The sequence below is a fragment of the Agelaius tricolor genome, unplaced genomic scaffold (genome assembly GCF_023055355.1).
Source record: "Agelaius tricolor isolate 1412-34295 unplaced genomic scaffold, bAgeTri1.0.p SCAF_3, whole genome shotgun sequence".
Lineage (NCBI taxonomy): Eukaryota > Metazoa > Chordata > Aves > Passeriformes > Icteridae > Agelaius > Agelaius tricolor.
Window position 1 is genome coordinate 54,732,109 of NW_027269263.1, and position 23,174 is coordinate 54,755,282.

The 23,174-nt window shown below is 36.7% G+C and overlaps 1 protein-coding gene across 2 annotated transcripts in view; it reads right to left on the bottom strand.

Moving 5' to 3' along the window:
* The window catches only part of CPNE8 (copine 8), a 72,023-nt gene that overhangs the window by 21,901 nt on the left and 26,948 nt on the right, over positions 1-23,174 (bottom strand). For both annotated transcript variants that reach the window (XR_011678688.1, XM_071423881.1), the window contains exons 7-12: positions 18,402-18,465; positions 15,612-15,715; positions 13,866-13,970; positions 10,628-10,669; positions 4,947-5,022; positions 2,324-2,377 (exon numbers count right to left, since the gene is read on the bottom strand). Coding sequence is in view for 1 of the 2 variants with exons in the window: in XM_071423881.1 (XP_071279982.1) it covers positions 2,324-2,377; positions 4,947-5,022; positions 10,628-10,669; positions 13,866-13,970; positions 15,612-15,715; positions 18,402-18,465 (445 nt within the window). In the remaining variant the exon portion in view is untranslated. The remainder of the gene's footprint in view (positions 1-2,323; positions 2,378-4,946; positions 5,023-10,627; positions 10,670-13,865; positions 13,971-15,611; positions 15,716-18,401; positions 18,466-23,174) is intronic.

The window sequence follows — 23,174 nt, forward strand, 5'->3', positions numbered from 1 at the left end:
ATTAAAATTTTGATTTTATTTACACAAATTCTTTCATTATATGTGCAGCAGGCAGGCAGTGAAAACTGCTTAAATAACTGCTCAGAGCAATCCACGAATAAAGATACAAGGAATAAAAAGGGAGTGGAAATCTAAAATTTTGTGCCCATTGGCAGCAAAAAAATAAAAATTGAAAATACTCCTAGGTTGTAACCTTAGACTCAGAATGAGATTACATGTAGTAATTCTGTCTTCTATCCAACTTCCTTTGTCACAGTTCTGTGTGATTGAGTGACCAGCTAAGCTTAAAATCACCAAATTACCCTTCTAGCTGGGAAGACCATAACAATGTTCTACCAGGCTATCAGTAGCATAGCCTTGCAAAAAAGACCAAAATTTCTATGCATTTTCCCACTGGACACAGTAATATTAATGGTTGATCTGCTCTTACATCTGGTTCTCTTGTTCCTAATTAATTTAAGCGAATATTTTTACTGCATCTGATTTTAAAAGTCAAAAATGGAAACAAACAACTCCCAAAGCGGCTGCATTACTTACATATAGGCAACAACTACCAATGCTTCAAGTTTTATGCAGGGAATTTTTTATTTCACTATTAGGCTTTGTTCAAAACTAACCATGAATTGTGAAACACTTCTTCCTAGTATGTGATTTGATTGCCTGAATTCAAAATGACCCCTTAAGTAATAATAAATTGAGATATGCACTGTATGTACATAGTCCTTAAAGGCAATAGTGAGATAACAGTCAATTATTTATATCCACTGTAAGTTCTCCAGAATTCTACCTCCTATTAATGAAAATTATGGTCCTGGTGCCTGCCTTGGATATTTAAAAATTTGTGGGATAAAGAATATCTTGGGTAAATGATGAGGACAAGAAAAACAAAACTGCAGGCAAACACATAAGAAAGTGACCATGTGGAGAAGCAGAAGGGAAGCCTGAAGGACTACTAGAAGTCAGGGCAAATGGGGACAGAGATGACTTGATGTCAAAAAAACTTTACAAAACCAACAGAAGAGAAGGAAAAAGAAAAGAAAAGGTAAAGGAGGAAAAAGGAAAGAAAATTGCTAACAACCATTTATTGGAAATTTTGATGTAATTGGAAGTAAAGAATAAGACACAGTTGATTTTTTCTGTGTAAACATAAGTAAAATATGTTTTTTCAAATGAAGACAGATACTTGTGAAGATGTTGAAGTATTTTAAACCAAAATTAACATGAAAATTGAATGTAAAAATACATTTTTATTCCCTTCTGTACCCTATGCCAGATTTCATACCTAAAATTTATCACTGATTGAAAACAACCAATTTACTTCAGTTTCTCACTCACTAATTTAATGCAATAGAACTTGATTTTAACATGATAGATTTTAGTAAAAGGAATATGTTAGCAAAGAATAAATTACCTAATGAATTAGATATTGCATGGTAAATTTTAGCAGCCAAGCTGCTTTTGCCAATTTTTCCTAATTTAAAGCAAAGGTAGAAGAAGTGTTTATTTTCTCACTGGTAAACTGACTTAGACAAGAATGTAAGAATGTCAAGACATTCCTTCAAGGCTACTTTTCAGCATGAAAATAGCCCTACTGAGCCCTACTCAAGAGTGGAACCGTTCATGTGGAAAAAAACCAGATGGTGGACGTGTTTACAAAAAACATCTCTCATAACTGATTAGGTGTTCCAAGATACCAATCCTCAAAATTTATCTTCACTTTTTTGTAAATGATGGTGTGAACATCATGAATGCCAGGACATCAAAGCTGAGCAAGTGCTAAATGGAAATAATTGCATTGCTACCAAATGGTTCATAAACATGAGAACAGAACATGGAATGCAAATCAAACAAGAAAAATTCTCATTCCAAACAATACTAACAGATCTTTCAAAATAAATTTACAAATACCTGTTGTTAATAAAAATTGTTGGCTCTTTTTGATTTTGCCATGATAATCATACTAGCTTTTACCAATGCTAACTCAGCAGATACATTTTAAAAGAAAATTTATTTGTAAAAGTGCAGGTATGTTTCAGATAAAAATTTTAAAAGTGTATTCAGTCCAATAGTTTCAATTATTTGACTGAAATTTTGATAGAACTTATTCTGAAAACCACTGGTGACTTGACAGCACATTTGGACAAGTTTTATATCAAACCCTTCAAATTAAAAAACATCTGAAAATAAATGCTGTGTAAAAGTAAATAGTTTATTGTAGCCTTGACAAAATTTTTCTATTCTAATCCTGTTAAATTACAAGTCAATTACACTCTCTTTGAAGCAAGAAGAAAAACATCCAGTAACATAAAATACATTTACTTACTGTTCCAGAATTAACATACTTTTTCTTTTTTCCTTTTTTCTTTGGATTTATTACCTAGAAACACAGATACAAACATGAAAGCAGTATGATCCAATATAAAGACAAGTGTAAGGTATTTTCAATGCAGAAAGTACTCTATTTTCAGTGCATGTTGAAAACCAGTGAATTTACCTTCATGGTACTTGCCAGGGGAGCCAGTGCTGGTACTCATATTTGACAAATAAGGGATGGGGGCAACAGAGGTAAGAAGGTTCATTATATCTGAGAGCTCAGTGAAACTCTGAATTTTCCCAAAATTCTGCATGGTTCTGCATTCCTGATCACAGTGTTTCAGTGTATGGTGTCACTACTTTGTCACCTCACAATGCATCTCTTCACAACCCAGTTAATCTTTTTCCATCTGCTCCTCACAGCACCTGAGAAACACCAGAGTTGTTCTACTCCCAATTTCTGTACTTGGTGCAATGACAGGATCTGCTGACAGGAAGATCAAGTTTCATGAAATAGGTAATTTCATGAAAATGTTGAATATCACCATCTGACTGGCATAGAGGAGTTTGGGGGGCATCAGTGCAAACCCAAGATTCTTCATGGAGCTAGACTACAAAACATTAAACCGTTTTCTTGAATGTCTGGAACCCATGGCTATAAAATTTCTCACTGTAGCCACCAATAATTTTTTTTGCCTCCTGAATACCTACAAAAAGCATGTCTCAGTTAATTTTGTTACATACACACAATAATGTACTCCTGCTTTTCCAGAAATGCACATGGAATCAGAAGCAAAACATTATTTTGTTAATGAGGTCATTCAACTATCTCCTACATATCTAGGAAATTCAATGCTTTATGGCGTACTGCCAAGCTTTACTGTAAACTACTCACAGATGTTCTGCAAATGATAAGGGATAAAAACATTCCCAATTGAAATCTTAGTCACTTATCTGGTATAAAATATTTAAAGAATTTTGCCTGAAAATGGGCAAACTAGTAATACTTGTCTTCCAAAGATTTTCTCCCCCAACCAAAATGAGATTACATTTAAAGATCCTATTCCTTGCACAACACAGAACAGCTGTGAAATGTAAGGCAGAAAAAGACAACTATGATTTGAAGTCTTCCCAAACATGCTAAACAAGTGAGTCCCTCATTTCCCCCAGTATGCCACACTGAAGTTATACAGTAAATATTCTGCCAAGCTTTTACTCCTTTACACACATATACGCCCATTAACACTTAAAAAATCCCAATAACTCCTGCCCCTCCATTTAACAGTGTCTGATGAGCAATAGACTAAGCCTGTGTAATTGTGGCAATTAAACAATGCAGCAATTCTTGCTGAACCAAAATTTTAGCGACTCCTGCTGACATCTGCCCAGAAGAGGAAGATGAAGGTAACAGGCTGCCTGTCTGCCCTGGGGCAGTGCATTCACTGCTCTCCAGAATTCAATGGTCAGGCCTGAATTAGCAGCATATTGCTTGCCAGCAGTCATTAAATGCCAAAGACAAGATTCATTTGAACTTTCTGCTTCAGGTAACTTGGCAATTGGCTTCTCAGGAACTGCAAGAAACTGCACTAGAGCTGGAAGTGAAATATCATGGGAAACAAGGCATATACTTGGAAGCAAAGATGAATTAAATGACAGCTTGTTTCTCTCCTATAATTCACAGTACTATAATGATTTTAATATTGACATGGGGTTCTTTTTCGAATTTCAGGTAACTCCAGCAATTAAACAACATTTTTTAGCCTCTGAAAATTTTACATCCCAGCAGGGACCTAGAAAGCTACATGACTTATAATGAACCTATTTAAAAAAGTTCATTTGCAAAGAGGTGGCTCTATCAGGGTTCCTCATCTTTAAATATGGGACACTTACTCAAACTTCTCTACCTGCCTTGGGTTAGTTTGTAAAAGCAAAATGTTTAAAAGAGAATTTGCCCAGTATCTTTTGTTCTGATACTGTACAGACTAACCCAGTAGACATGAGCTGCTCAGGAAATGTATGCTGTCCCTGGGAGTATGATACTGACACTATATTTAATAAACTGAAAAATTACTTAAGATGTTATGACAGAATACTCCTGGTAGGGTAAGATTTGTGTCAGTGAAACAACAGGAGAGGACATTTTCACTGCACACAGCAATCTGTGTTATGACACTATTCACAGGAAACTACTATAACTTACTGTAACTCTGGGGTTGAGCTTGGATCTAAATGAGAAAAAAGCCATGGCTTTCAGTTATCTTTGTCCTGCTCTGCACAGCAGCACCTTTCCTCATCTTCAAAATAAGAGTGCAGCACATAATTGGAGCACCCTCCTTCCCTGACTTCTTTAGTGCTTACCTAAACCACTGTATTTGCTACCACCTATATTAGGACTATGAAAATACTAAAGTTTAATGGCAGTAGTCTGAGACCAATTAAAGGATACCTTAAGGAATACCAAAGATCTGCACAACATACAGAAGAAGAAAAAAAAAAAAGGGTTAAAAAGGGTTATAGCCACACAGGCTTGCCTTCTCATTAGTGGCAATAATAGCTTTCCATTGTTTTCAGTGTTTTCCATTGTTGTTTTCTCATTTATTTCCTGAGAGTGAGTAAATACTCATGATACTTACCTCATAAACATTGAACTGAGACTGCCCTCTCGACAGCTCTCTGTAACTTGTTGTGAATTCTCCAATGAAATCATGGCTGTTTGAAAAATAAGATTTTAAATCAAATGCACAACATTTAGGAATTTAAACATGTGTTTTATCTATTAATGCAAAAGAGACACAAATCCAATATGAACTAACACCCAAGAAACAAATAATGGCAACAGATATAATTTGCTTAAAAATCGTTATTACTCCCTCTGTTTTGTGTAATGCAAATTTAGAGTTGGAAAGAATTAGCTTAAATCTTTTTGATATCTTTTGCTTAACTTAGCTGCACAATGAGGACTATATTGTAAATCAGTGGCTGACCCCAATGTAAGTTTACAGAACCTGAAAAAACAGAGCAGGCTGCCAAAAACTGTCACCATTTCCTCAGTGGATGACCACTGGCACTACAGACTCTGAACTGTGTATGAGGCTATGTGACAGAAAGGGAGTTACTGAAAGCAGGGAAGAAGTAACTTAAACAGCAAAGACCAGCCCTCCCAATCTGTGTAACACGACACTGAACATTTAAGGGGAAGACCCAAAGCTTATTGCAGCTCCTCTGTCTTCCCATCTGGGAAGAGAGAAGCAATCCACTGAGGCTACCCAGCTTATGGTATTATTGGAAAGCAGATCTCAACCTAACAATAAAGCAGAGGTTATCAAGCTTCTCCTTTCTAAATTCTATTCCTGCTCTAGGAATGTATCTGGTACTCCTGTGCTGTCATTCAAGTTTTAAAAACTGCTTTGCCAATGCGTAAGATGCATAAACAGGGGGTGGCACATTGCCCAGGAACCAGTGTGAGCCACAGGGGCTTGTGGCAGGGAAAGCACCCTGAGGAAGGTGCCCAGGCTCAGGAGCTGGGCACAGAACCCACAGGGCTGCCAGATGTGGCTGAGCTGCAGGTCTGCACCTCAGACAGGCACCTGGGATGGAAGGGCTGCAGGGCTCAGCCCCAACTGCACAGCTCCCAGAAGCCACAAGTTCTGCTCCCATTCTCTGCTCTGCCCAGCTGAACTTTCCCCACTGCTGCTCCAGATTTTGCCAGCTGTGTCCTAAGAAGGCATTGTATTTCCTCTACACTCTGCCTCCACATCTGGTGAGCTATGAAGCTATTTTACCTTCCCTCCAATGGTAAACCCCACTAGAAATGCAAAGTTTTATGACTTTGTGACTTGCAAATCTTGTTTTTAAGAAATTTAGCACAGTTTTAATTAAGCTATAAATATTAAAAGCAAATTTAAATAAATCTGAATGTTGTAAGATGAAAAATGGAAACAATCCATAGCAACATTAAATTTCTTTCTTGCTTTATTCATAATGAAATTAAACAAAAAAACCCTCAAATATACATCTCATTTTCTGAAATCAGCATGAATTCACAAAATATGTAAATCAAACAAATAAAAGGTTCAGTCCTCGTGCTGATACAAAATAAGCACAGCATACTGTAAGAAAGCTTGAGAAATACTCTATGTTAAAGATATTCCTCATTACCCAGATTCAAAAAAATGGACCACCTCACATGAAACACTCCCCTTTCAGTTGGGAGATCATCAAATTGCTTCCAAAACAAAGACTTCTCTTAAAAAATGTATTTTGGAGGTATATCTCTGCTTAAATGCTCTCCAGACTGCAAGGACTATTTGAGCAGGGAATAGAGGAAGCACCCACAAGGTGTATTTAACCTTGGGTAACCATGGCACTGGAGAAAAATACATGTTGCTTAAAATGGAACTTTTCCCTTTCCTAACAGTTCTAACCTTTCATTTTCAAATCAGGTTGTATATTTAAGGCAGAAATCCAAGCAATGGTTCAATGACTATGTACAAACATGCTGCAGCAAACAGGAAACATGAGCCATGCCAGACAGGACGGTCCCTGGGGAGCAAAAGAATCTGTACTGCTTAAAAGGAATTGCTCCTGTAATTCTATGAGACACTGGAAAGGCTCCTTTCCCCATGGCTATATCCAAACATGAGCTAGAAAGATGTGATTCCTCTGATGAATCATGTTGCAAAGGTTTGGGCAAACATAACCAGTCTCAGAGCCCTTGGAAGGGCATCAGCCAGGATCTTTACACTGGGCACCCAGGTGGATGGAGATGCCACACTAGGCTGGCTCTGAAGGCTGAGTGCCTGCTGCACAAAATATGCCTTTGCCAGATGTATAAATCACTAAGGAAATATTCTAATATTAATCATCACACTTCAGCAAATGGATCTCCTCATTAGTCTCTGGATTGAGAATCCAAAGTACTTACTCTCTTTGCCTGCCTAACACCAAATTTTCCTAAACTTTCACCCACGAGTGCATATCAGAACACTGAACTAGAGTCTTAGCACAAAAATTATCTTAAAGCCCATCTCCCTACGTTTTCCACTAAAATATCTTAAAGCCCATCTCCCTAGGTTTTCCACTTTTAGCCCAGTGTTTTGAAGTGCAGAAAATCACTTTCAAAATTATATTAACTTTGAATTTTTTTATTATCTAAAGGAAAAAAACAATAGAGGAAAGGACAACCATGATCAGAAGCATGTCAATGAATAAGGAGAAAATGCAAGAATTTAAAAATCAACTATCTAACTGGAGAAGGAAGATGAAGGACAAAAAATAAGGTGGAAGAGCAATTTCAAATCTCTCCTGAAGTATTGATATTCTCAGATGAATGCTTCTGTGGCCCCTGCTTAGCATGACAATATTTACAGCTTTATAACTCAACCCCCCCCCTTTTTCTATGTAACAGCTCATAAATGTCAAGACTGTGAAATGACTTTTGCAACATGTATACAAAGTGATATTTTTTCTCTAACCTTTTAGAGAGAACCAAAAATATCATACTATTGCTGATGTGAAGTTGTGCACTATCTTATTTTTTTTCCTTCTGTTAGACCTGTCTGCTCCATATATAAGGACACTCAATAAAAAAACCCTAAAAATGTGACTCTGTCAAACAACTGGCCAAGTAACAAAACAAACTTTTGTTACTTCTTATAGCATAAAATATTTTGGGGTTTGTCACAGCTCTTAGAAGCAATAAAAGGTATCAGAACAAGTTGTTCATATTTTGACAATTTTTCTGCAAAAATTTTTATGCAATTTTTATGCAAAAACTGGTTTGACACAAAGGATGTTTAGTAATTAATAGTGTTAATGTTACCGAGGGCATGTATTACTTTTTGTCAAGAAGTTTTGTTTGATATTTGAAAATAAATAAGAGCCATTTGATGACAACAATATGATCATGATGTTACATTACAATTACTCCAACAATGTAGTTTAGGAACATGAAAGAAGCAGCTCAACCCAAAGCACCATGGTGCTATTTGCCAAAGCACAGGTAACACAGAATGGGGAAAAGGGAAAAAAATTTCTTAGTCAAGACTCAGGAAGTCAAAATACAGTCAAGCCATGATACAGAAATCAAGTATATGCACCCTAATTTTGTCTTCCTGATTGCAGAACAGCCCATAATATTCAGAATAACTTGCTTTGCTATCTGGAGAGAAGGCAATCTTTCAAAGATTGGTCCTGCCCAGTCTGCACATCTCTGGAACAAACAGATTCAGTGTGGTGAAGTGTCCAGTTGGTGTAACACCAGCTTATAAAAACTGTCCATCACAGATGGAAATTAATATAAACTGAGGAACAGCAGAGTTGTAAAAAAAATGTTAGAGTAACTCTTGAATGGGATTAATTTCAGATATACTTGGCAATGTCAGAGTTAAATTAGGCACTCAGGTTTTGCTATGATCATCCTGTAGGTTTATAGGAACCACCAGCTGGCAATTTATTCCAGGTAGGATGGATTCAATCAGACCATTTTCCCCTGTAAGCCTCTGAAGTAGCTTAAATGATTAGTTCAATCTACTTGTCTGATTTTTGCATTGTCTAAAGTCACATGAGATGAGTTCTATGTCATCTTTCAGAGGAATGTTACATTAGAGATGTCAGTGCTCTGTGTGCTTCTAAATTCAAAATAGACAGAAAGCAAAAAGCAGCAAAAAATCAGACCATTAGAATAAAAAGGAAAACATGAAAATGGTATCCTTCACTTTTTGTTTTTTAGATATTAACTTTATAGGTATTCAGATTGTGATGTGAGGAAACACAGATAATATTTGAAACTATTTGAGATTGGAGAGGCTAATGATTGCCTAAAATGCACAGTATGTTCCAGATTTCAATCAGACTGGCAGTTACTTAGTGTTATTTGTCAGATTTCTTCCTTTTCCTTTTAATCCTACAGATTTTGGATAAAGTGAGACAGCACATGGGGTTTGATACCTTGATAAAATATAATCCTTGTTTTTTATTAATGTGGCAATACGATTTAACTTTTCATTGCTAGCTTATTTTCAAAAAATGTGGTTTATACACAAACATAAATTTTTTAAGGATTTGCCAAATCTCATTGAGAAAAGAATGTTAATAGAAATTCGAATAGGGATGCAATGGTTTTTTGCTAGTATGGCTTTTTAAATTTAAATACACTTATTTTAATTGCTAGAATATGTTATGTATATATGTTATTTTTCTCCAGTGAGTATCTAATCAAGAAGTATGAATTTACACTGGCAGATATTCCTAGAGGGTAAATGTGAGATAAGAATGCTTGTAAATCAACAGGCTTCAAGATGAAAAACCAAAAAGACAAAACTATAACACAAGAGAGCTGAAAAGGCTTTTGGATCTCGTCAGCAAGTCAATGAACAGTAGCATAGGATAAATTTGCCTACTATGATTACAAGACATTGCCAGAGAAACACAATATCACTATCTATAGTACTAGAAGCAAATTGCTTTGGTTGCATTAAAACATTACTGTAGAATAAATAATATGCTTTTAAAAATCAAAATGCAAGTGCATATCCATATATTCTAAAATATAAATTATGATTAATAGGAAACAATTAAGACAGACCAACTTAAAGATAAATGGAAATAAACATATTACTGTATTAAATTTCAGTTCTAGTATCAAGACTCATGATTACAGTTTCTAATCAAAGTATGAAGATATAAGCTCAAACTTTTTTAAATAACAAGAGGTATCAATCCACTGTGTTAAATGATAATTGTACCTTGTCTGTCAAAATAAAGGCAATTTGAAAGGCTCATTTCTTCAGTAAGAAATGTACAGCCAGTACAGTGGGGTTCACAGCTCTTAAGAATAAGAGATCCCTCCTGAATTTAGCAACAGAAATTCCACATGTATTCCAGTGTCCTCTTTCAAGGGGGTTATACAAAACTCAGGTCTTCCAACTCCTGAGTTTTTTTGGTGAAGAAACATTTTGATGAAGACAGACATGGAAATCAACATTCAGACCCAATGTGAAATTAAGGCAATGAATAGGTGGCTTCTATACTCCAATATTTAGGCCACCATGAGTAGCCACTGCAGGCATGTGCATTTTATCATGTTCCATGGATGAATATACTCACAGCAGGTTTGAAACAGGCTAATGCATCAGTATTTACCACAGCTGCAAAACACAGAGCTGTACAGAATTTTTCCAGTACCTGTACCTCTAAGTATTGACAAATAACTAACTTTCTCTAATATTATGCTGAACACTAAATATTTATATGTTTTGCAATGTGTATATACATGCAGGAATAACCCTTAAGTTTTACAGAAATAATGTCTTACCTTCCATCTCTATCCCAGTCATACACTTCTACTTTAATTGTCCTAAAATAAAAAAAACAAAACAACAACACAACCCTATTAAAATGTTAAATATGTACCCAGATTGCCTTTAAGATTAATAACATAGGGGTGCATTAATTGAGCCAAATCCAAAAAGCAGAATTTTTCAGTCATTTCTCATGGGGCAGCAAATAGCCTGTCAGGTTACACAACACTTCTTCATAAATCAATAGCTAAATGCATTGGAAACTAAGGAAACAATTAAACACATTGGAAGTTTGACCAACATATTTTTACTTGCTGATGCTCTGAATTTTCTGTGGTCTTTTAAATAAATTATTCTTTAAACCTTAAAGTATTATCAAATTTTTTAAGAACTGTTTCCTTATGAGTAAAGTGAACCCTTGAGGGCAGCTCTAACCTTGCTTCAGGGATGACTGGGAAACAGATAAAAAGGAAAACCCAGACATTTTCCAAGTAAAGATCAATCATATGTCACATACTTAAAGAGTGGATTTCTTAAAATGCAAATACTACAGAGCATATTATCATCAACATCCTTGATGAAAGAGGAAAGTTATATGAGGATACAGATAGTATACAGATTTGTTCATCTCCTTTTACCACAGAAATATGTAAGCAAATTCAACTACCACTAGCAGTCAATCCTAATTTGGCCTAAAATCAACTGAACATGGGATAGAAAAATAACACCTCCCATATTTTAAGTAACAATGTGACTTACTTTTATTCTTCAGAACAGTTTCACATGAAGTGAAGTCATCAGGGCTGTCTTATTAATAGAGGGGACAAGAATCTAAGCAATTACTTTGTCATTTGCTTCCACGGAAGCTGTTCCTTATTCTTCCAATTCCATACAGTCAAATATATATATACTCATTTTCTTTACTAAGAAGGGACTCTTTGGAGATAAAGGTGAGCAAGAGCTGATATTATATACAATATAATATCAAACAATTCACACCTGGATGTTTTTCATATTTTTTGTGATATTCCAAAATAGGAAAAGAAGGACTCACTTTGTCTGGATGTACGTCTTTTCAACTCAAATTTAAAGGCTCTTAACTACACCATTTGTTATATTTTATAGCTCTTGCATAATTCAGGTTGGATTTAAGTTCCCTTACAATGAAAACTGATTAAAGTGGAAGTTGTTCTGCAGAACAAAGTGAAAAACAACTCCAAACCTCTTATCCTACCAAGTATTTCAACCTTCAAAGGAAACTACTTTCACCTTCAGAGGAATTCAGCAAAAAAAGGCAATATCACAATCTTTTTTCCCTAGACAATCATTATTTTACTTCCATTTCAAAACCTGTTATGACAGACAGAACACACCACGAAGTTAAGAATTATGTAAGGTTTAGTGGGATTTAGGTTTTGAATAGTCTTCCAAATCTGTGTCCAAATAGCAAAATCATCTCAGTAAGAAAACTCAGATTATCAAAATAAATTATTAAGAATATCAAGATAAATTCCTAAGAAGGATCTTCAGACAGGTAACTGCAGTAAGGGCAATTCATCCTTGAATAAAGCTCCTCTCTTTAATATGAAATTTATTTCATATTAAAGGATTAATTACGGATCTTGACTTTTATCTATTTTGCATGATTTGCAAGATATTAAAAGACCTTTCCAATCTTCACATACTGAAACTTAACCTTTCCCTTAAAGGACACAGTTTAGAGGATGGGTTTCCTAGTTTAATATTAAAAAACCCCTTTCATTTAAAAATAATCAAGGTTAGAGATGGGTATCTCTGTTTTAATACTGTTATGCAGAAAGTAACTGTAAGTGCTTTTTGAAAGCTCATACTAGGAGAAAAAAAGAACAAAGACACATTAGACACCAAGTACTACTGCAGTACTGAAACACCATTCCTGTGATGTCTGAAAACACTGTATAATTGCATAGTTTGAGAAAAATTAAGCAAATCCTGGTCATTCCATAATGAAAATGTGGACAGAGTTCACTCAGAAGCATGCACTAGCTGAACATTTAGTCTCCCCAACACCAGAATAAACATTTACCATGCTAATGACATTATTCCCACCTTTCACATCTATCACAGAACCCAGAGCACCACAACTTTATCTGTGAAACTATCACTATCTGAAAGAGACCTCTGGGTTTTGTGTTTTTATGTATCACCACGTGGATGTTAGGAAGTCAATCCTTACCTTTAAAAAGAAGGGTTTTCTAACAAAAAAATCCCAAACCTCTGAAGTTCTTCCTGGACTATCAGCAGGTTAATTTGAATTAACCTGAGAGCTAAGGACTTCTTCTTAATTTGAAACATTATTGTTGTATGCAGGACTGTGAAGTTCCATGGAGCCTTTATTCACTGAGCACATCATGTTGAAAGCAGGTCAACAGTGGATATAAAAATAATTTAAGGAGTGCTATTAACACTTTCAAGTTCCCTTAATTTGGAATGCTGGAGTTATTTCAATATGCCTGCACCACAACATCTTTTCTAATTAATATGAAAACTTTTTTCTTTAATATGATAAACAGTGCAGTGTTCAGAGACTAGCTTAATGAATACTATTTTGCTTATGCATTATGCACATTAACCCAAATACAAGTACAAAAAATTCTATTTGAATATGCTCATTACAAAATTGCTTCGTTTTTATTGCATCTAAGTGAAAGAGTAACCAACATGGCCATTTTTAAGGAGTCTAAAAATACCCATTTCCACTGAACTAATTTGTTTGTTATTAGTGGTAAGATGTTGATTAAAAACATGTTATTATTACCACTTAAAGAGAGATCCTTATGCATGGCACCACTGAAAATTTCAAATCTGAAAATGACTACCTTCTGTGTTTCTCATCTACTGGTCTATGTATTTTAAAGGCTTTCATTTATCAGCACCCTCTGACATTGCACTGTCACCCAAGGAAAACAGATCATCATTGTTTTTCATTGAAACATTAAAAAATATTTGTGTACACTTGTCACAGACACCATGCTTTAAATTAGTCTTTTCTTTCTGTTTCTAATTCACACCACAGAGAGCAAAGAGCTTTTTCCAGAAAACACCACTAGCATTTCCTACAGGTTTAGCATATTTGCTTTATTTTTCTAAATGCTTTAATGTGATGAATGGTTTTGAACACCTATTATCCTTTCAAAATGCTGATTAAATAAAGAACATGCAAATTAGGGAGAAAAAAAATGTATATGCAAAAAAGCTTAAGCTACATCTTACCGGTCATAGTCTCCATTACACAGTGCTCTGACAGAAATCTTGAATGCCTGCCACACTGGATTCAATGTATTTTTCACAACTTCTGTTTTGTGGCAGATTGTAAAACTGCAATTAATACAAAAAATTAATTAAGATATATTTTGTATTTTTTTCCTTTTTCTTTTGTGTCATCAACGGTGGAATGAAAAGAGCTGTAATCATTCATACATACAACGCGCATATGAAACAGAAGGTAAGGAAAAAGGAAATATGGTGAAATCAGAAGGGAGGGAAGACTGAAGAGACCTGCTGGAGAGAGATTACAGACTAAAGTGCTAAACAACTCTTAATCTAAAATGTTTTTTACCCCAAACTTCAACAGAAACTACAACCATTCAGTGACTATTTCAGGGAAGAGCAGTTTCCATCCCACTAGTTTAAACAGACCTTGTACATGCAGGAATTAGTCACAGATCCAGAAAGAAAGTGATCTTGTGAGGATCTGACTCTTGCTTAGAGATTAAGAAACTGAGCCAAGGGAATAATGGCTTTCAGATTTTTATTCCCCACTTTATGTCCATGAATTTTTAACCAGGGCTGTCTCAGGTAAAACATGTAAGCCTCTCTGAGATTCAATGATCACCTTCTCTCATGAACTGTATTAGCACATTCTGCTTTCTCTAACTGATACAAAATTAAAACACCTCTTTTGAACCCCCATCTTGGGGACTGAATTGTTCAAAAAAAAGCAAGGACAAGGTCACTGGTGAAATCATTACTGAAATTCCTCATGCAGCTGCAACTAAAGTTATGCTTTGAGGCAATGTCCTCCTTGCACCCCAAACACCTACACTTTTAGGCTGCATGTGCCAGCACTCCCAGTAACACCCAGAGAAATTTCACAAGTGACCTTAATGCCACTCACAAAGGAGTCATATCTCCTCCAGGCTTGCAGTTTTACATAGGCAGTGTTTACTCAGGAAACTGTTCCTATCATCTGCCTCCAAGAGAAAAAAAGCAGGTAACAGACGCACACACCCATAAACAGATTTATGTTAACAACTGCTCCAGTTAAGCTACAGAGAAAATTAGCATCATGTATGATGATACTTGGTTTGGTTTGGTACATGTTAGATGTGGGGACTTTCAGTTTCCAAGAAATCTTAACCTGCTAGTAGAGCCCCACAAAGGCAGTATTGTGTTGACCAGTGCATGTCAAGGCTTAGCAGTGGAACAGAAGAGATCAGTCTACCTTAACAAATTAAAGCATGAATATAGGAAACAGACATTTGTAAAAAATATAAATTCTATTTTGGGGATTTTTTAATTCAATTACCTAGAACTATGTCAAAAAGATAAAAGATACTTCCTAATTTAAATTTGCAGTATAAAATGTTTTTATTTAAACACAATTTCTGAACATTAGCATATTTTGCAGCTACAATTTTCTTTGAGAATGCTATTTAATTTAAATGCATACTAAATCTTTGCAAAAGTAACACTATTTAGCCGTTTATTACAATTAATTATCATAGTGCTCTATATTTATGAGACATTTTACCTCTTAAAACCCTGAATTGCAGTATTTGATCAATTTGTTGTAATAGTTTTATTTCTATACTGCCTAACATGACAAACTGAAATCCAACAAACATTATAAAAGAAACACCGCTTAATCTGGAAAGTGTAAAAAAATGAGAACAATATTATCTGTAAATAATTAAGTTGCCTAATGATTAGCAGCAAAAATATCTAACAGGCACCTACCTGCCATCTTCATTGCTTCGATGAAATACAAGGAAAGGATCAGATTTCCCAAAGAAGTCCTTCTTGTCTAGCTTGTTTGCACAAAATTGCATTAAAACTGAATCCTGAAATGGGTAATAAAGAAAAATTACAGACAGTATGCACTCCACTACACTAAAAAACAAATTGACTAAACTATGCAAATAGAAAACAAAATAAAGGGGGATATCTGTCTTCTAAATGCTCTCTACATATCCACATCTGTGCAATGTCTTCATAGTGCAGTTTGAATGGCTGGAACCAAGAATTCCTTTGTAGGGACACCAGAAAAAGAACAATTTTCTATGCTAAAATGGCTCAGGATTTTTCAAGGATTTCCTGATATCCAAAACTGCATTCTGAAAGAAGTAGATGCATGGGCAAGGAAAGTATATTAAAAGTAATTTTAAAAATTCCAGTCAGGCACAACTCAGCCTCATTCCTTCAGTGACTTAGACCTGTTGTTGTCTGCTCCTACTGCCTGTCAAGCAAATGGCTGATGGCTCTTAAGAGTCTGGAACCTTCAAGAAAATGAGCCTGAAAGGTACCAAGTACATCCCATCTGACAACAAATAAGGATACAAGTTTCTTTGCTGTGATCAGGCAAACTGAAAGTCACACATGTCATCTCTTTGGCCAAAGTCAAGAATGAGAAAAGGATTATAAATGCAAAGATAAACTTGCAGACTTACCAGCTAGTAGGTAAGGGTAGGGCCTGCTGGAAGACTGCAGATAAACAATCTGGAGGTGCAACAGCAACAAGAGGATGATGACAGAAAATGTGGGCTCACCACTGAGCGGGGCAGGAGACCAGGTGACAAAGGACATCGCAAGGTCCAGATTTCTCATAGCTTTTCTATGTCTTTCTCATAGCTTTCTATCTTACTGCTAAGATTTGCCTTGGAGACTCTTGGAAACCTGAAACCCAGACATGAGAAAGTCTGGAACAAGGATAACTTGGCTTGGTAGAGGAGGACCAGGAAAGGAACATTTAAAACAGACCAGACATAGAGAAATCCATGGGACTTGGAAGGAGGCACCTGAGAGTGCTGATGGAGTTGGCTAATATTACTGTGGGGCCACTTTCAGTTACCTCTCTAAAGTTATGAGGAAGAGGAAGTTCTCCTGTCTTTGAGAAAGGGCAAGAGGATCCAAGCCAGTTTTATCTCAAACCCTGAGATGATGATAGAGCAAAAAATCCTGGAAAAAATATACAAACACATGAAAAAGAAGAAGGTGGCTAAGAGACATCAGAAAGGATTTACAAATGGGAAATCCATGCCTGATCCACTGGAAGCCTTTCCTCACAAAGTGAGTGGCTGATTGGATGAGAGGAGCCTAGTGGATGTTATTTATTCTTCACCTTAGCATGGCTTTATAGAGTGTCTCCCATAAATCCTTATTCACAAACTAATGAATTATAGAGTAGAAAACTGGACAGTGAGAGACACTGAAAAATGGCTGAACTGCTGGGCTTCAAAGGGTCATATTGAATGGCACAAAGTCCATCAGGGACCAGCACTAGAGTGTTCCTGAGACATCAAAAATGGACCAAGAATATTGAACATCTCCATTACTGACCTGGATGATGGACAGAGTAGACCTACTTCAAGTTTGCAAACAATACAAAACTAGAAATATCAATTTATGCAACTGATGGTTATGCTGTCATTCAGAGATATCTGTACAGGCTGGAAAAATGAACCAATATGAACCTCATGGGTTCTCTTGCAGTTACTGCATGTGAAGGGGAAAAACCCTATGCAGCAGGACAGGCTGCAGGCCAAGCAGCTGGAAAGCAGCTTGGCAGAAGAGGACTGAAAGGGCTTGGTGCACACCAAGTTGATCAATGGCAGCAAAGGCCAACAGCCTGCTGGGCTACATTAGGAAGGGTGCTGACAGAAGGTTGAAGAAAGAGACTCAGCTTTGGTGAGGCCACTCCTGAAGTACTGAAGCCACTCCTGAAGTTCATTCCTGGAGCACTGTTCAGGCTCCCCAGTACAAGGAAGACACAAACATGCTGAAGCAATTCCACCAAAAGCATCACTAAAATGATTAAGGGATCGGACCATCTCTCATCTGGAGAAAGGCAGAGAAAGCTGAACTTATTCAGCCTGGAAAACAGAAGGTTTATCAATTTGTGTAAGTACATGACACTAGGGATAAACAGCATATGGTTAGTGGCATCCAGAGGAAGAAAAGGTTGCAATATGTACATACTTGAAATGTGAGAAATTTCACTTAAATAGGGAAAAACCTTTTTACTCTGAGTGTGCTGAAAAGCTGTAACAGAGAAACTGTGGAGATTGTTTGGACTTAAACCCAACTGCACAGAGCCCTGAGTAACCTGCCTTAAGAGGGGCAGGAGTATTGGACTAGACAATCCTCCAAGATCTTTTCCAACCTCAGCAATCAATTCAATGATTCCAAAACTCATTGACATTCTGAATATGAGCTGTAAAAAATTGGATAAAGTACAAAAATCCAAAAGATCAGGTATATGACAGCTGCTGAGACATTGCAAGAGACAGTCAGAGAGTGAGGATATGAAGGAGCATTAGAGAGACTGCAAGAGATATTGAGCATTGGCTTCTGCTTCTTTCTGTTTCTTCTCTCTAAAACCAAGAGCAGCTTAAAGGAAAACAGTATTCTAACTTCTTACATAAATCACAAAATGCAAATTAATAACTTATACCATTAACAATCCAGTGCAGTGTAAAATCACAAAATAAAATTTTCATGCTATTTTTGGAAAGCAATGAGCACACTTACTCTGCAACACCCTAGTTCCTCTGCTGTTACTATGACTGTTCCACACTTCTTCCCAGGAATTCCTCTGCAAAATACACAACCACATCACCTTAGTTCCTTAATATCATGCATGTATGAAAATTGCAACTGACACAGAGAGCACAAGGTAAGTTTTCAAGTCACAAAGCTGATGGCATGCAATTCAGTTTCCATCTTCTGCCACTTGTCCTGTGTAAAAAAGCTGGTTTATCCTAAGTGAATTGGTAAATTAGTTGCATATTTATTCTAACTAGCAAGAAACAAATCAGTTTTGATTTTAAAGGAAACAGCATTCAAAGTTTCAATACATTGAAATAATATCAGAATTCTACTATCAACCCCTTCCACTGATGTTTCCTTTAGAGATGACTCTACAACTGATTTGTGAAAAACATCCTATTGCAAATTCTACATTAAAAAATATCTGAAAAATAGTTAAAAGTAAACACCAGTATTATTTTACAACATTTATTCTGAAATGTCTATGAAGACACATAACAATCTCACCATCATATCTGATACAGAAGTTACAAAAGAAATTACTATTCACCCAGACAGCAATTAAAAACACAGGCTGCAACACCAGAAATCCCAAAAGACTTCCTCAGCATAAAAAGCAGCAGAGAACAGAAAACTCACACATAATCTGATAGTATTCAGTGCCAGCAGCCTTTTGGATGGGGACACACTCAACAGAGAAGGCCATGGGCTTATAAAAGAAGGACAATATTAACATGATGGTTCATAAAGAGGTGAAATACTTAATCAAGATTAGCACAGAATTTCTCTTCAGATCAAGTTCTCATTATTCAGGGACTAAAAACTCTACCAAATGACTTGTACAGTTTTTAATGCTAGTAAGTATAAACTTCATATGCTTAAGTCTACATGCATGAAAATAGTACAGGACCATTTGCAGACGCTAAAGAGTTTGCGCTCTTACAAATTCCCTTAAAAATCATTGACTAAGAAAAAAAATCCTTAAGTGCAAAGTAAGCACCCTCAGAAAAAGTTCAGTGGTCATAGATCATGCAAATGGAACAAACTTTAACTAGCAATAATGCCCTGTAAGAAAATAATAAAATAATTTCAAGCTGGTCAAAACTTCAAGTATGAAAAAAAAAAATACTTAGAGATTCTTCATTACAGACCAGTCTTTCCACTTGCCAGAGAAATACTGACCAATACTGTGTTAAAGACAAGCATGTAAGAGTTCCACCTGTTTAAATCCAGCATGAAGTGCTGTTGCTCATCTTCCTTGGCTCTAAGGGATAGCTGGTAGTGAGCTACCCTGGAACTGGTTCTATAGCGCTGAAATTACAATAGAAAATTTATGTTTGGGCAACTAATTTCTCAGGGTTTCTCTGGAAAGAGTTACAGATCAGGGTTTGTGGGGTAATAATGAGAGCTAGAGAGATATAAAGAGAGAGAGATATTAACTGCAATCTGCATTGCATAACTGCAATCAACTCCACCATTCAGGATAGTTATCTGAAACTCAGATATAGAAAATATGCCAGTCTAAGTGTGAACCTAAATAAAGGAAAATAAAATGTGAAAATGTACACATCAGTGGGTCTACTGGCATGAGAGTCCAGAACCTGTAGGCTTCTCTACAGTGATCACCTCTTTTTGGACAGTATTTGAAGGAGCAGGTAGAGGAGCATTGTTAGAGGAACAGAACAGACAACTATTATCAAAGAAAGGTTTTCAACAATACCTGCATGTCTATATAAGATAACAGTCTTGAGAAATAATTATTGTCTCCTCAGAATAAATGATTCCACAATTGGGACACCACATCTGCAGCACCAAAGAAGTTTAAAAGGACACTGAAGAATACTTGGGCTTTAACAAGGACTGGAAGGAGGACCTTTATAGAGCCTGTGTAAAAGATGGCCATTTATGTGGAAATTCAAACCCAAGAGGTGAAAAAGAGCCTCTAATTTTGCAAGCTGGAATTGCAATGAGGCAGAGGATGGACCATCTTTCAGGTCATTCAAAAATTTACAGGCTTATCCCTGAATTTGCAGAGCCTGGCCCTCTGACAGTCACACCCACAGATAAGAGGACAGGACAAATATATATGGGAAGTTCAGGTATTTTTCTATCAGTTATGTTCACAGCAAAATGACAGGAAAAAGAACTTCACATAATAGTCCAGCTGGCTCCAGTAGAGCCTCATTAGCAGGCAATGGCTCTCAGATGTGAATAACTAGCATAGAATGCTCATTAAGCTTTGCAATGGCCCTATCTCCTCATCAAAGGAAATCCCTACAGGAATGCACTTAGCAGATTCTGAAAAAACCCATTGCTCAGAGTTATCAATGTGGCTATCATCTTCTCTCAAGGAAGACAGAATGTGCAGAGATTCTAATTCTGGATCATGTCTGAGCAGGTGACACTCTTGAGAGAAAAAGGAAACCACAGCATTTTGGGAAGTAGAGGAATCTGCACATTATCCTTTCATGCCAGTACAGCTGGAACATGAGAGCCAGGCAGAGTAAATCCTACACATGGAGCTTGTCTTGAGAAGGCATTTAATGAATCTAGTAACCCAACAGGAAAAGAGAACAAACATTACTGCTAAAATGTCACATCATCCATTTCACTTTCTTTGAATTACTAGAATTATTTTCCAATAGAAATTACCCAAAACAAATGTTCACATCTGTATCTGGCCAGTCTGTAAAATAAAGTGCAACACTAAGTATGTTCTTGAGCAAAAAATGCTCACTGTCACAAGGATAACAGGCTACCACACTACAATACTGGGAGCAAGACTCTCCTGTGACAGACTGCATAAAATTCCCCAGTCCTTAATGGTATCAGAAACAGAGAGGGAGGTTCAGGGGACAATCTCAGAACTGCCAAGAAGAAATACTGTCAGGTTCATGCCTCAGAGGTGTAATCCACTGGTGCTTGTAACACCAACGAAACTGCAAGGCATGCATACCATGTAGGCAAAGAAAAATGTGAATTGTGTCCCTTCACTTTTGTACTTGCCATGAAGATTAGTGCAAGGTGTGTTTCAGCCTTCTTGCCTGACCACAGCAATGGTGACCCTCTAGGCTTGAGATGTTTTACTTTAATTTTGAGGAAGGACAAGACTACCCTTTCACTGCAGACTTCCTCAGGGAGCCTTCCCTGATGATACACAATCTGACTTGGAGCTGGACAGCTCACAGCAGCCATGGAATCCTGAATTGTGTAAGACTTTTGCAAATGCCTAAAGTAGACAGAGCTTCTTCTAGAGAATAATAAGCTTCAAATCTTTCTAATTTTCATTTTGAAAGAACATCAGAGCTTACTTGAATGCCAATCAGAGAATGGAATTCAAGCTTCTCAAACTGCTTAAGTATAAAAAGTGCTACTTCTGTAGGGTAGCTGATTGGGACTAAAACAGCACCAAGCATTCTCTTCTTTGTACATCCATCAGCAGAGAACTGAAGAGGGAAAATGTTAATGAACTTCAGAAATATGGTGAAAAGATAAAGCTCTCTTAACTCATAGATCATAAAGAGCATTCATGCTATGAGAACACAGACTTGACTTCATAAAGAGAACAGTAAACTCAAAGCAGTAAATATCCCTAAGAAGGGAAGACATGCAATATTGTCAATTCAATACTCATTGTTTGACTATTAAGAGACATTAAACACACATCTACAAAGTAAACAATCTTGAAATGCATTGCAAAGTTTCATGAATAACAGAAATGTCTCCTAGACACTCAGACTTCAGAGAGTCCAGAAAGGACAATCACTCAGGCACAGTTGTCAAGTCACAGCACTGTCAAAAGCAGCAATGACAGAATAAACAGGGACACTATGAAGAACTAATAAAAAGTCAAACATTTTGTCATTAAAACGTGCCTACCCATATGTTGGGTCCACTTAGTAACTACCATACAAGACAGTATCAGAACCCAGACCTGAGAAATGCTTATTTACCCATGAGAAAATATTTTACACAGGCCAAGAGGTCTGTGAAGACCTCCTTTCCACAGAATCTTCACTGATATTTTTTCTTTTCTAATAGATAATTTCAAACTTTAAACTTAACCTGCTACTCATTTCAGACTTCATTTAACCTGTACAAATACTAAACTGCTGAATGAATGCCTTTTAATCTACATGTTCAAAATTAATTTCAGAAATTTTCTCAGGAAAAAAAGTGTACTGTGCTGAATAATTGACTAATTGAGGACAGAAAAAAACTTGAAGACTTTTTAAAAGTCAGGTAAGATTCATTTTACTAAATATAAGTGTCTTCAAAGTTAGCACTTTCTCTGACCAAGTGACCCAGGCTTCCAGTAGAATCAGCTGACAATCAGTCAAGCCAGTCCATGGAGTTGTGGCAGTGCAATTTTCTGTGGCAGCTGGCATGAGCCAGGCCTAGACAGTGAAAAGTCAGTGAGCTGCTGTTTTAGTAGAAGAAAATAGGGCCAACCTCTTGTCCCAACTGACAAGACAGTATTTCTGTGCTCAAACAGTGCAGCCAGCAAGAATTAAAACATGTCCAGACCAAGCAGTGACCCACTGTGTGCTGCCATGCCCCTGTGCTGGGGCTCTGGTTCTCCTGGGACAGCCCTGGAGCTGGGCAGGGGTTGTTCCCTTAATTGTGTTACTGGAGCTCCCCTGCCTGTGCCTTGTACCTCTGTGATGCTTTTGAGTGTGTGGAGATGGGTTTCCACAAGCTGATGACTCTCCTGGGATGGGTCTGAAAGCAGCCAGGGCAATTATTTGGGCTCCC